Raw genomic sequence first — 14,058 nt, 5'->3', positions numbered from 1 at the left:
TCTGAAACAACGCAAAGTTTCGATTACAATGGATTCAATCTAGCTCAATAATCGATTGACGCCACTTGTCGATTTTCATACATTGCTATCGATGAGATATCCACACATCTCTGTCGCATCTAGCCGACGCGCTTGCAAAAAGGAAAAGAAAGAGAAAATATTTTTCTCACTTTGTGCAAGAAGTAAATTTATTACACGTGTTAGAATACACACAACTGACTTGTCACAATTTTAAGTGTGTTTTTAAGTATAATATTTTCGACGAGAGTGCTTGTTTAAACAGCCGCGAAGCGTGTGAACTTTTGCCGACACCGCACACGCTTTTGCCGCCGCCGCCGCCGATTTGTTGTTTTGGCGCCCGAATTTGCGACGCGCAAAATAATTTGCGTGAAAATATAATTTAGTTGTGTGCTTGAAAATGGTAGATCGTAGCGACAATGGTAAATGTCAATTATTAATATACTATATCTCTCCACTGCTTACTTCTAACATATTTGTTTTCCTCTAAGCAGCGGAATCCTTTGACGATGCCGTCGAAGAGCGTGTGATCAACGAGGAGTACAAGATATGGAAGAAGAACACTCCTTTTCTGTACGATCTGGTGATGACGCACGCACTGGAGTGGCCCTCGCTGACAGCCCAATGGCTGCCCGATGTCACCAAGCAGGATGGCAAAGATTACTCCGTGCATCGATTAATATTGGGCACACACACCTCGGATGAACAGAATCATCTGCTCATTGCCAGTGTCCAGTTGCCCAGCGAAGATGCACAATTTGATAGCTCCCACTATGACAATGAGAAGGGTGAATTTGGCGGCTTTGGCTCCGTGTGCGGGAAAATCGAAATTGAAATCAAAATCAATCACGAGGGCGAGGTGAACCGTGCCCGCTACATGCCGCAAAATGCGTGCGTTATTGCCACCAAAACTCCTTCGAGTGATGTTCTCGTTTTTGATTACACAAAGCATCCCAGCAAACCGGAACCATCCGGTGAATGCCAGCCGGACTTACGTTTGCGTGGTCACCAAAAGGAGGGCTACGGTCTCTCATGGAATCCCAATTTGAACGGTAAGCACAAGACTTGTTAGGCTAAATGGTATAGTAATCCGATTGAAACCGATACCTGTATTGCCGATTCCAAGGTTTATCAGAGATTGATTGAGTTAAAAAGAGAAGAATTTAAAATTCTTATGATTATGCTCTTCCAGGTTACTTGCTCTCGGCCTCTGACGATCACACCATCTGTTTGTGGGATATCAATGCCACGCCCAAGGAGCATCGCGTTATTGATGCCAAGAATATATTCACCGGCCACACGGCCGTCGTTGAGGATGTTGCTTGGCATTTGCTGCATGAATCGCTGTTCGGTTCGGTGGCTGATGATCAGAAGCTCATGATTTGGGATACGCGCAACAACAACACCTCGAAGCCATCGCACACCGTCGATGCGCATACAGCCGAGGTGAATTGTTTGAGCTTTAATCCCTATTCGGAGTTCATATTGGCCACGGGCTCGGCGGACAAAACTGTCGCCTTGTGGGATTTGCGCAATCTCAAGCTGAAACTACATTCCTTTGAGTCGCACAAGGATGAGATCTTTCAGGTGCAATGGTCGCCCCATAACGAAACGATTCTCGCCTCCTCGGGCACCGATCGTCGCCTACACGTTTGGGACTTATCCAAAATTGGCGAGGAGCAGAGTTCCGAAGATGCTGAGGATGGTCCACCCGAGCTGCTGTTCATCCACGGTGGCCATACTGCCAAAATTAGCGACTTCTCGTGGAATCCAAATGAACCATGGATCATCTGCTCCGTGTCCGAGGACAATATCATGCAAGTCTGGCAAATGGCCGAGAATGTGTACAACGATGAGGAGCCCGAGATACCCGCCTCGGATCTGGAAACCCACACTGCTTAAAGCAATATCCATTCAAGTCTTTGGCATATGTTTCCTCTCCCAATCCCCCATCCTCCTCTCCCCTCTATAATATAAAAGAAAACATATGTGTGAAATTGTTTTTGGAAACAACACAAAGCCGGCTTATCTGGCTGCGTGCACTCATTTTAATTTATATATATACATTATTTTAAAATTAATTAAGTTCAGATTCAGTTTACAACAAAAATCTTGCATTAAAACGATCTGAAGACCAACAAATCAATCCACTGTATATTTGTAATGTCTGCCAAAAACTTCGATATCTACACACAAGGCTCGCACATCGCCTTGATGCCGCCGCGACCTGATCTTACCACTGATCACCTGGCCCTTCTGCACATCTTGCGGCTGGTCAATGAAGAATACGGTTTGCTTCCAGTGCGTGGGCGTCGCAGTGGGTGAAGTGCTGAACATGACCGGTCTGTCAAGGTCGAAGAACGTATCAAAATAGCCCGCAAAGGCACCCAGTTTGCCCGTCTCCGTGCACTTCAAATTGAACTCATGCTGAAAATTGGAATAGTTCAAGTCCACTGTCATCATGTCAAAGTCGGCAATGAGCTCAGTCTCTGTGAGGATGTTGTCGGAATTGACCACCTGCATTAGCGGCTCCTCAATGCTTCGTTTGCGCAAATCACTCATATTAACCCCGTAGACATCCGACCAGAATTCCACATGTTGCCCATGCAACTCCTCATTTATGCCCAGCAGATGCAGCGTGCAGCGATTGGGCAGAATTTTGCCATTGGGCTTCAGATGATGATCGCGTGCATAGATAATGGAGTCCAGCATTGCCTCGTACAGCAGAAAGTAGCCCATCCACTCGGATATGATGATGTCGTACTTGGGCTCGGGCAGTTCCGTGTCCTCCAAGCGTCCCTTTATTAACTTTACATTTTGCACCTGGTTTTTTCTGTGATATTAAATAATAAGCAGCAAATTTAAATGGCAAATAATGAAGTAATTAAATACAAATTAAATTCGCTCACCTAACGATGTCCATGGCTGTGTATACAATTTTAGAGTTGTCAATGCCTACGACGCTCTCGGCGCCCGCTTGTGATGCAAATATTGAGAGTATGCCTGTGCCACAGCCCACATCCAGAACGGTTTTGCCACGCAAGAACTTCTCGTTTTGCATTAGAGCTTCTCGATAGCTACTGGTGCGCACCTATGCGAAATGCGTTATATATATGATGGATATTTACAATTCCACCTTTCACCTACCTTATCGCTAAGCATTTCAAGATGGATGCCAAAGTGGGAGTAGCTATTAAAGTATTCCTTATCAAAGGTTTTAGAGTTGCGCACAACGCCAGGCATATCATCCTTATCGCCAATGTCGGTATCGCTGTGCACCTTCTGCAGGAGTGCCTTGTAGTCGTTACGCATCCGTTCCATATCCTCGCTGGCCTGCTGCAGTAGTTTACCTTGCTCCGCAAGGCGTTGCATCAGTTCTTGTGTGCCCACCGCTGCCTCTTCTGGCCCGTCAGTCTTGAGGGATTCGTAGTCATAGCACAGCCATGGCTCGTACGCCAAAGGCTTCAGGTATTTCTCATCATTCCACTGGGGCTGTTCTGTTAATAGTAATTGCTCTGCACTAATCGTCCCTATTCGTATGTAATTTATTAGTTTAATAAATGCATATTGGTCCATTTGAAATTTCTGCTTCAGCTGCGACAAGTTCACATTGTGTTGGCTATTTAAATGATCTATGGCCACATCGATACTTTTTGCAACCTGGGTGCAAAACAAGCAAGTTGTTTGCTCGCCATCATCCTCGCCGATCTCTTCATCATCATCCTCGATGTCATTGTATGCTTCATCATCAGAGCTCAGCTCAGTATAATCATTCGCTGTGGATGGGTAATGGTTGTCAGCGCGCGTTTGACTTTTTATCTGCTACTCACTTACCTTTGGGATCTGTATTTTCCATATTGAGTAAATTAAATTCAGTTTACAGCTTAAAAATGCAAGAACAACAACTTGATGAATATACAACAAAAAGTTTAAAAATGTCTTTATTTCCCTGCACGTGCGCTGAGAAACAGTGTCTCCATACACCAGACAATTTCAACAAAACTATCGATTATTATGATAACAATTTTGCAGCCCTGCGCTTGCATAACCCTGTTTCTGTTTGCGCTGCATTAACAGAATGTTTCAGGTGCGTATTTGATTTTTACCATACTCATTAAAGAAAACTTATGCCATATACTTTTATTAACGTCTATTACAGGTAATGAAAAGATTGCGTTTGACGCAGCCCGTTCGCTTTTGCTCCGCCCTGAGCAACAACTCCACAGCAGCAACGTCTCCGATCCAACCAGCTGAACCCGATCAGCTATACAGCAAATTGGAAATTGAGCTGCGAGGCGTTGATCCGGCGGTTCTAAAGAGCTACACCTGGTTTGCGACAACCGCCGCCGAGCACTTGGGCATTGAGCTGGGCAAGTGGTAAATGCTGACTTATATATATTTATATATATATACATATTTACTCTTTACTCCTCCAGTTGGTCTCCCCGCAAGGCGCATCATGAAAGAATGACTCTGCTGAAATCGGTGCACATTTACAAGAAGCATCGAGTGCAATATGAGATACGTACACATTTTCGCTACATGAACTTCCACAAGTTGACCGGCTCAACGTTGGACACATTTCTCGAGTATATCGAACGGAATTTGCCTGAGGGCGTTGCGTTGCAGGCATCCAAGACGGAACTGCAGCAGTTGCCTGAACACTTGCAGCAGCCTCCAGAACAAGTTTAGCTTTAGATTAGATACGAAATTTAATAGCTCGTAAGTGTTGCAAGCGACCATTGAAGCGTATTAGCGACATGATAACTCTTAAATGGTCGAAAACAAATAAAATGCGATTTGTTAATCGAAAATAGTAGCCCATTGATAACGTTTAAATTTTTATTGACTGCGATAACTAAAGTTGAGCGGTCGAAAATTAAATACCCTTCCTGATATTTAGCACCTTACAATTAAGTCATCCGTCATTGTTAAGGTTTGTATTATAATATAGCTAAATATATCTGTTAAGATAATGCGTTTTTATCTGATTAGCTGACATAATCAGTTTTTTGAGGTGCCTTTAATGAGTTGCAAACTTCGCAAACAATTCAAATACCTTTTCAAGCATATAATAGTATTATAGGCAAGGGTATATTATGAATTGCTTGTGGTCATATCTTGGCATTCATAATGGGGCACTGGAAATGGGGCGCACTTGACAAAAACACAACAATTCTGCATAGGCACTTCAGTCGCGTGCTTTGGGTTCAGGCAAACAGATCCTTGGATTAGAGCTAATATGCATACAGGCAACCTCTTAAAAATACTACTGGCCACGGCCACAATTTACAGCTGCCTATCGCCAGTTGTGTGCATCTATGAGGATAAGATTCTTAAGTTTCTCGAGGAGTTTCGTATGCGTATGTGCCATCCAATACCAAACTTAGGCTTACCCGCATTGGATCCATTCGAGCTAGGTCCTGAAAATGTAGCTGTGGACAACAAATACCTTATCGAGTAAGTCGAATTGTAATGCCGCTTGACTACCACATTTATGATTTATAATTTAATGCGTCGTTCAATAGTTTTACCGGATCAATAGACGACTTTCACTTGAAGGGACTTTCCGATTTCGTTGTAGACACGCTGAAAATAAATATAGTTCCTGGTTTACAACGTAGTACTGTGAAGGTCACCCTTCCATACACCTATTTGAAATCCTTATACACTGCCAAGGGCTCCCTGGCTTATATTGTGAATATGGCCGGTGAGGGCAATGCGGAGTAAGTGACTGCACTTTAAATGTATTTCCAGATATTCATAATCAATGCCACTTTCAGAGCATCAGTTACGGATTTTTCGCTTCTCATCTCATGGAGGATAAAAGCATCGATTAATATAGCAATTACAGGATTGCAAATCGAACTGCATTTGGGTGATTTGAAAATGGATTTGGAGAATTTGATGGAGGAGGAGCGGATTAATGATTTTATACATGCGCTGATTAATGAAATGGGTGTAGAATTACTTGGTGATATTTGGGACTTTGGACACGATTCAGTTGTCGAGAAGGTCGAAGATGTATGTTAACCACATATACTGCAACTTGAAAATTTTTTTATAATAATTTTTCCTTTGTTTCGCAGATTATCAATAGCAAAATATCGGATATTATTAATGCAATTACTGGAGGTGGTGGCGAGGGTGGTGAGGGACCTGAAAGCCCGCCCATTTTTGAGGGTGTGGAACCAGATTGTAAACTCGAAACTCGTACATAAGTGACATATATGATAATATATAAATAAATCCAAAAAAATATATATTCAAAAGTATCTGGTATCAACGGCTATTAATGCCCAGCCTGACGCAATCAGATTTGTGTATCGTTTTAATAAGTGGCACTGTAAGCGTATTTATATAACAAATATATACACAGCTAACTGCTAATCTGTTGACAAAGTGCAAATACACCTATAATAAAAACAATTTCCATCCTAATTTTGCCAATATCAGTTGTGGACATTGCTGATAACGCGTGTTATTTGCCACTTGACGTTCGACGATGTGGGGTCTGAAAACCCTACTATTTTATGGCCGATAATTATCATGATACAAAACGCTTTCAAATTTGGCGCGTTTATTTACAGTATGGCAATGCCATTTCAGTCACAGGGCTACAGCACACGATTATTTTCGATAAGTATCGAGCGATAGTAAAGCAACCCGCTTTATTTGACAGCCTTGCCACATCGAGAATTTAGGAATATTAGAATTTTCCAGAGCAGACCAACGCGCTTATAAGTAAAGGTACCATCGTACGCCATCATTATTCGTATTACAAGTGCCAGTTTGATCGAACGTCTGAGTGTCGACTCGGCAGAAATAAATTTAAGTGGAACAAAGAAGTGAAGTAGCAATTAAACGGTTATCCCATATATTTAGTACATTCTAATCAAATAATACACAAAGGTAAGTTTTACTTCAAATTATTTTAAAATTGCATTTACACTTTCCGTTTGCTGCATGTTGTGGCACGTGCTCAGTGTTCATCACCGCGTGCGCTGGCCTAGAAAAGAAATGAAATATTTCCATTGGCTCACATGTTCTGATTTACGCCTCTAATCAATAATTACGCGTTGATTGCATTCTTAGCTGCAATTAATATCGGATTTTTGTTTGCAACATCTTTTGAAATTTCTACCGTATGGAAATTTTATGACCTCAATACTTGAACTTTAGAGTTGTAGCTGATGGTGTACGTGCGTACTTTGAATGTGTATGTATGTGTGCATTTACATGTGTCATATGTATTGCGTCATTTAACATTAGCATTGCATTAGTTTCTTTTAATAGATAATCAAAGTCATACACATGTATATACGTGCGTGTTTTCAGCGTAATTAGCTTCTTTTTTTTTTCAACAGTGGTCTGGAATATTCCATTAAAAAAAAAATTTGCCGCATCACACACACACACACGCGTATGCGTATTCCAGTAATCGTTTGCCTACTCATATCATGAGTCATAATGACGATTGATTGCTGACGTATGAATTCATATTAATAGTTTCCCAAACATTTGTTGTATTTTAAAAATACATTGTATAACCAAACAATTTTCTTATATAGTTTGCTAATTTTGCTATATTTAAACAGGCGTTGCTAACCGGCTTTTCAATGTGTGCGTGCACGCGCTGTTGGAATAAAATACACAAAACTCAACTTATACATGTGTATGGAATTGACGCGCGCGTGTTTTGTATATAGAGTCGTCTCTTTCGTGCACAATATGAAATATGGTAGACCATCGGTCTGGCAACGGCGTTTTTTCCGTTCATGAGATGATACACATACATTTATGTGTGTGTGTGCACGTTTTTGTGGTTTCAAGCATTCCAGAATTTTCGCCATTGTGTCCCATGCGGTGGATGAAAATCAGCAGCTGCTGCTGCTGATGCCGCTAAAATAAAACTCCATTGTTATCTCTGAAATAATCTTGTTTGAGCTGTATGTGCTTACAAACGTACAAAGCACAATGTTCGTACTTTACGTGGCTTGGCTCGGCTATATAACAATTAGTCATATGTTTGTTTCACCGTTTTCGGTGCTACGCTGACATTAGCACTAACCAGTTTTGGTTGCATGAGAAATTAATGGAAATTTCTAGAAGGCGAAAATCACTTTTACTGCCTTTTGTTATTCTCCAACGTTAGTGACCAGGGTTGCAACCTCAGCCTTCGTAATAGATGTATAGATATTTTGTGTGCTTATGGGTTCCACTTGTGCTTTTCAATTGCTATTTTTATTATTCAATAAGATTGATTGCACAGTCTATTTATGGGTGGAATTTTAAATTTCTGCAGTCTTTGATTATTCAGTCAAATGATTTATTTTCCGCTTTCAATATATAGAGCTTTTGTTTTCACTGGAAAAAACATTTCGTTGACATTCAAAATAATTTTAGTTTAAAAATAATCTCTAAATATACTAATAATAATTGACCCATTTGATTTATTGCAGATGTCTAAAGCACCAGCTGTCGGTATTGATTTGGGCACAACCTACTCCTGCGTGGGTGTGTTCCAGCATGGCAAGGTTGAAATCATTGCCAACGACCAGGGTAATCGTACGACACCATCGTATGTTGCCTTCACGGATACGGAGCGTTTGATCGGTGATGCCGCCAAAAATCAGGTGGCCATGAACCCAACTCAAACGATCTTCGATGCTAAGCGTCTGATTGGTCGCAAGTTCGAGGATTCGGCCGTGCAGTCCGATATGAAGCACTGGCCCTTCGAAGTTGTCAGCGTTGATGGCAAGCCCAAGATTGAGGTTACGTACAAGGACGAGAAGAAGACCTTCTTCCCCGAGGAGATCTCCTCCATGGTGTTGACCAAAATGAAGGAGACCGCCGAGGCGTATCTGGGCAAGACGGTGACCAATGCCGTGATCACTGTGCCAGCCTACTTCAACGACTCACAGCGTCAAGCGACCAAGGATGCTGGCACCATTGCCGGCCTGAATGTATTGCGTATTATCAACGAGCCAACTGCCGCTGCCATTGCCTATGGCCTCGACAAGAAGGCGGTGGGAGAGCGTAATGTGTTGATTTTCGATTTGGGCGGTGGTACTTTTGATGTTTCCATTCTGTCGATTGATGACGGCATCTTCGAGGTCAAATCTACGGCCGGTGACACCCATTTGGGTGGTGAGGACTTTGACAATCGTCTAGTCACTCACTTTGTGCAGGAGTTCAAGCGCAAGCACAAGAAGGATCTGACCTCCAACAAGCGTGCTCTGCGCCGTCTGCGCACCGCTTGCGAGCGTGCAAAGCGCACACTTTCTTCCTCCACCCAGGCGAGCATTGAGATTGACTCGCTGTTCGAGGGCACCGATTTCTATACCTCAATCACTCGTGCCCGTTTCGAGGAGCTGAACGCTGATCTGTTCCGCAGCACCATGGACCCCGTGGAGAAGGCTCTGCGCGATGCCAAGCTGGACAAGTCGGCCATTCACGATATTGTGTTGGTCGGTGGCTCCACGCGTATTCCCAAGGTGCAGCGCCTGCTGCAGGATCTGTTCAATGGCAAGGAGCTGAACAAGTCTATCAATCCCGATGAGGCTGTTGCTTACGGTGCTGCCGTCCAGGCTGCCATCTTGCACGGCGACAAGTCGCAGGAGGTGCAGGATCTCTTGCTGCTCGATGTTACCCCATTGTCGTTGGGCATTGAGACCGCTGGTGGCGTGATGAGCGTGCTCATCAAGCGCAACACCACCATTCCCACGAAGCAGACGCAGACCTTCACCACCTACTCGGACAATCAGCCCGGTGTGTTGATTCAGGTGTACGAGGGTGAGCGCGCCATGACCAAGGACAACAATCTGTTGGGCAAATTCGAGCTGTCGGGCATCCCACCCGCACCCCGTGGCGTCCCCCAGATTGAGGTGACCTTCGACATTGATGCTAACGGTATCCTGAATGTGACTGCCCTGGAACGTTCGACCAACAAGGAGAATAAGATCACAATCACCAATGACAAGGGTCGTCTCTCCAAGGAGGACATTGAGCGCATGGTCAACGAGGCCGAGAAGTACCGCAACGAGGATGACAAGCAGAAGGAGACGATCTCTGCCAAGAACGGCCTGGAGTCTTACTGCTTCAACATGAAGGCCACCCTCGATGAGGAGAACCTGAAGAGCAAGATTGCCGATTCGGACCGCACCACTATCATGGACAAATGCAACGAGACGATCAAGTGGCTGGATGCCAATCAGCTGGCCGATAAGGAGGAATACGAGCACCGCCAGAAGGAGCTGGAGGGCGTATGCAATCCAATCATCACCAAGCTCTACCAGAGTGCTGGTGGTGCTCCTGGTGGCATGCCCGGTGGCATGCCTGGCGGTATGCCTGGCGCAGGTGGTGCTCCTGGCGCTGCTGGTGCCGGCGGCGCTGGCCCCACCATCGAGGAGGTCGATTAATCAACTCACCCACACTATCCACAACCACACAATAAACCAATTATACATCAATCTACACTTTACACACGTATTTAACTTGGATTCTAAATTAGGAAACACACAACAACCACCAAGAACAACTGACAACTGCTCTTGAAAGTTATATTATAATAATACAACTGCAACATAAAATTCCTAAAAAAAAAGAAGAAAAAACCAAAACACTGCTCTTAAATTAAGATAATACATATATATTATATTATTATCATCATACATCGATCGATCATCCAAACAATATTGCTTAACTTGAATAAACTACATCAATTTGAGAAATGCAAATTTATTTTTTATGTTTTAATTTTATTTATAGACTTCTGAGAATATTAATTAAATTAGATTTGCGTTAGTTTGTTTTTTGGCTCCAAATTTGGGGCACGGGCAATAAATGGTTGCACGAAGTTCACTTGTTTTTACAGGCTTCTAAAAATGGATCCCTTCCATCAATAGATTTATATTTAATTAAAAAAAAAAATTCGTTAGATTCGACGTGGCCTTTTAATCAACCCAAGCGAAATTGCCATCCTTGTCCAGCTTGGTTACATGGTTATTGAAGGGCAGCTCACTGTTATTGGGTTTGTAGGAGCCCTGAGCCTGGATCCAGTTGTCGTCTTGGATGTGAACCGATTTGCGGCTGAAAACGCTTCGCTCTTTGGCGCCGGTTTTTGTCTTCATGTTGATCGCTATATCCGATTCCAGCTGCTGCTGCTCCAGCGTTTTCTTGGGTGTTCCCAGTCTCTTGCCGGTACCACTGACTTGATCGAGGTAGAATTGCCACTGCTGCAGCTTATCATCCGCTGCGCGCAGCTGCTGAATGCTGCGCTCGTGACCCGGATTAATGCCAATGGGCTGAACCCCGACAATCTCATTCAGATCGATCTTAATAGGCGCCAGTGCGGAAATAGCACGCGATAATCCGATTTGCGTGTGCCGGATGCGATGCTCTGTAAGATCAGCGCCCAGCAACTCCTCGTGTGGATCCATGCGTATGGGTACTATCTTATTGATCACATAGAGCAGTAGGAACGTCGAACAGATGCCCCAGCAGGCCAAGCAGAAGGCAGATAGCGTTTGTATGCCCAACAGATACCAGCCGCCGCCCTTAAACAATCCACTGCGTCCCTTGGTCGTGTCCATCGGCACAGGATTGTCGGCGAACAGGCCAACGGCAATGACACCCCAAATCCCACACACACCATGCACAGCACTGGCACCCACCGGATCATCCACACCCATGCGATCAAACAGCGGCATCGCCAACACGCACAGCAACGAACCCAATGCTCCAATGATCAGCGCCTCCCAGGCCCGATATAGAAAACAGCCTGCGGTAATTGAGACCAATGAGCCCAAAACTCCATTAATCAGATCCATGATGTCCAAGCGACCATCGTGGCGCCAAAACGAGTAACTGCAAATGGAAATGATAAACAGGAGATGGAATAAAAACGTTTGTTTTACAATATTAATCTGTCTACTTACAGGGAGCTAACAAAACCGCCGCCAAAGGAGCCCATCATTGTCATCACAGCGGCACGAGCTGCATATTGCCACTTGGCACCGCTGACGCCGTAGGTGCTGCCGGAGTTAAAGGCCAGCCAGCCCCACCAGAGCACAAAGAGACCCATGCACGCGTTCACCGGATTTCCCAGTGGCAAGGGATCATAGCCCTCGGCATAGCGACCCAAGCGCGGACCAAGTATGGCAGCCGAGGCAAAGGATGCGGCGCCGCCTATCAAATGCACTGGACCACTGCCTGCAATATCCACGGCGCCCAGATTATTAAGAAAACCGTGCTCACCCCATACCCAGCCAGCGGGTATGCAATAGACCACCGTATTCAGAAATGAGAACAAACAGTAGGCTTTGAAATTGCAGCTGTGAAAAGAGTATAAAAGAGAATAGAATGTTTTAAATATTATATTAGTAAAACCTGTATTCATTTTTTTCGATCTGGACTTTTGTGTCGAAAGAAATGTAATTATTTTCTGTTTATGTAGTATTATTTAAGATGTTTATTCTGAGCTTACCGTTCGGCCATGGCGCCGCTGACAATGGTTGTTGCTGTTGTCGCGAAGGACAATTGAAAGAGGAAGGCTGCAAATATTTGTCCCATGAGCTCATCGCCAACGGGCGGATCGAGAAGAAAGTCGCCAATGGCCATGAATGGATTGGAGAGGGGTCCACGTCCAAAGCTCATGCCGTAGCCAAAGAGCCAATAAGTGAAACCACCAAGCACAATATCAATAACGTTCTTCATCATGATGTTCACCTCGTTCTTGATGGAAACACAACCCGATTCTAACATGCCGAATCCCGTTTGCATTGTGAAGATGATAAAGGACGAGGTGAGCACCCAATTGGTGTCCTCAATCGACAGATCATATAGACCCGGAATCACATAGCTGCTATTTCGTACCACACCCTTTAGGGCCATCACCTGCGACGCAGTCGCATTCTCCAATTTCGACGGCATTTCTTTAATATAAGTTCCGGTGTTGCACGTCCGGTGCTCGAGTGAGTTGCTCCACTAGTGAAGTGCATGTAAATGTTTTTCGGAAGGAAAGTATCAAATTACATGCATTTGATTTAAATGCTTGGTAATCGCAGCACTCACCGAGACTTCAATTATTTAGCAACATTTTCTATGCGTGTTGTTGACAGCGCACGAGCTAATTATACCCTATATAAAAAAAAAGGGTAGCCTTGTAAAAATTGTGACCCTGTAAAGCACATATATTTATTCTTAGCGATTCTTATAAAAGCAATTTTAGACAAAATAAAGTTTAATATTTTTAAATATATTTTCTTATTTTAATAAATTAATTAAATTTTTGTTTTAATTCAGCATCAGGAATTCAACACCAAGATTTTCCTTTAAATACGATTCGTTCTATCTTTTTAAGTCTGCAAATATTATATCTATAAAATACTTAGCAATTCTGGCTATTCAAATCGAGCTCAAAATAAGATAAAATGCCATAATCTCAGTCGATTATCAATATCGGCCTTGTGTGCTTTGAGTCCGATTTATCTCCTAATATTTGGCATGCACTGTTTGTTTATTTATATTATTTAACTTTGTTTTCCTGGTGAAATGATGTGCTATTGTCTCTATACAAATGTATTAAATATTTTGGTACAAAGGACATATTGTAGTCGATCATTTTGGCATAGTCTTCTTATTTGTAGCATTGTAGCAATGGTTTAACACTGTGAACTTGACATTGCGATTAAGCTAATGTTATTGTTGTTGTTGTTTCTGTTTTTGGTGGACGTTGCATGCTTCAAGCGTTTTGCAAAATTAATGCACACAACACGCTTAGCATTAATTTCAATTATGAGATTTTGATATTTTAAATTTTTGCAATGTGGTTGATTTTATATGACAGCTACGTACTTATAAATACATCATTCAACTACTAAATAATCAAACACTAAATAATTTGACCTCAAGCACTTTACTTACGAGGGAGCAAACATCAATAGTAGATACAATTCTACACACAATAGGGAAATTAACATTAAAGTTGTTGGCTGACTTCTTTAGTTTTCTTTAATTTCTTGTTAATTTGGCTATTAA

At 43.0% G+C, this 14,058-nt stretch overlaps 6 protein-coding genes across 7 annotated transcripts; 4 read left to right on the top strand and 2 right to left on the bottom strand.

The window, feature by feature from the left end:
• The first annotated feature begins 82 nt into the window (after positions 1 to 82).
• Positions 83 to 2,164, top strand: LOC6563150 (chromatin assembly factor 1 p55 subunit). Of its 2 annotated transcripts, none has more exons than XM_032736759.2 (3): positions 83 to 440; positions 510 to 1,070; positions 1,211 to 2,164. In XM_032736759.2, the coding sequence occupies exons 1-3, from the start codon at positions 419 to 421 to the stop codon at positions 1,918 to 1,920; spliced, it is 1,293 nt and encodes a 430-aa protein (XP_032592650.1). In that variant the 5' UTR covers positions 83 to 418; the 3' UTR covers positions 1,921 to 2,164. The 2 variants fall into 2 exon arrangements, with proteins under 2 accessions (XP_032592650.1, XP_001989522.1); XM_001989486.3 differs by having other exon boundaries at positions 87 to 440; positions 513 to 1,070.
• Positions 2,016 to 4,027, bottom strand: LOC6563151 (protein arginine N-methyltransferase 1). Its single transcript, XM_001989487.2, has 4 exons — positions 3,853 to 4,027; positions 3,166 to 3,794; positions 2,928 to 3,109; positions 2,016 to 2,851 (listed from the first exon to the last, which is right to left on the bottom strand). Exons 1-4 carry the CDS (start codon positions 3,872 to 3,874, stop codon positions 2,161 to 2,163), a joined length of 1,524 nt encoding a protein of 507 aa, XP_001989523.1. The 5' UTR covers positions 3,875 to 4,027; the 3' UTR covers positions 2,016 to 2,160.
• A 27-nt stretch (positions 4,028 to 4,054) lies between these two features.
• LOC6563152 (28S ribosomal protein S10, mitochondrial) lies at positions 4,055 to 4,846 on the top strand. Its single transcript, XM_001989488.2, has 3 exons — positions 4,055 to 4,105; positions 4,178 to 4,395; positions 4,455 to 4,846. Exons 1-3 carry the CDS (start codon positions 4,097 to 4,099, stop codon positions 4,708 to 4,710), a joined length of 483 nt encoding a protein of 160 aa, XP_001989524.1. The 5' UTR covers positions 4,055 to 4,096; the 3' UTR covers positions 4,711 to 4,846.
• Positions 4,847 to 5,215: 369 nt separating this feature from the next.
• LOC6563153 lies at positions 5,216 to 6,405 on the top strand. The gene is made up of 4 exons (XM_001989489.2): positions 5,216 to 5,478; positions 5,547 to 5,744; positions 5,802 to 6,042; positions 6,108 to 6,405. The coding sequence occupies exons 1-4, from the start codon at positions 5,261 to 5,263 to the stop codon at positions 6,237 to 6,239; spliced, it is 789 nt and encodes a 262-aa protein (XP_001989525.1). The 5' UTR covers positions 5,216 to 5,260; the 3' UTR covers positions 6,240 to 6,405.
• Positions 6,406 to 6,676: 271 nt separating this feature from the next.
• Positions 6,677 to 10,761, top strand: LOC6563464 (heat shock 70 kDa protein cognate 4). The gene is made up of 2 exons (XM_001989490.3): positions 6,677 to 6,930; positions 8,481 to 10,761. Exon 2 carries the CDS (start codon positions 8,481 to 8,483, stop codon positions 10,437 to 10,439), a length of 1,959 nt encoding a protein of 652 aa, XP_001989526.1. The 5' UTR covers positions 6,677 to 6,930; the 3' UTR covers positions 10,440 to 10,761.
• A 34-nt stretch (positions 10,762 to 10,795) lies between these two features.
• Positions 10,796 to 13,015, bottom strand: LOC6563465 (putative ammonium transporter 2). Its single transcript, XM_001989491.2, has 3 exons — positions 12,506 to 13,015; positions 11,958 to 12,353; positions 10,796 to 11,886 (listed from the first exon to the last, which is right to left on the bottom strand). Exons 1-3 carry the CDS (start codon positions 12,949 to 12,951, stop codon positions 10,974 to 10,976), a joined length of 1,755 nt encoding a protein of 584 aa, XP_001989527.1. The 5' UTR covers positions 12,952 to 13,015; the 3' UTR covers positions 10,796 to 10,973.
• Between the last annotated feature and the right edge of the window lie 1,043 nt (positions 13,016 to 14,058).

This window comes from Drosophila grimshawi, unplaced genomic scaffold, assembly GCF_018153295.1.
Source record: "Drosophila grimshawi isolate 15287-2541.00 unplaced genomic scaffold, ASM1815329v1 contig_311, whole genome shotgun sequence".
NCBI classification, from domain to species: Eukaryota; Metazoa; Arthropoda; class Insecta; order Diptera; family Drosophilidae; genus Drosophila; species Drosophila grimshawi.
Note: the sequence above shows the minus strand (reverse complement) of the source record. Positions and strands in the feature narration are given on the sequence as shown.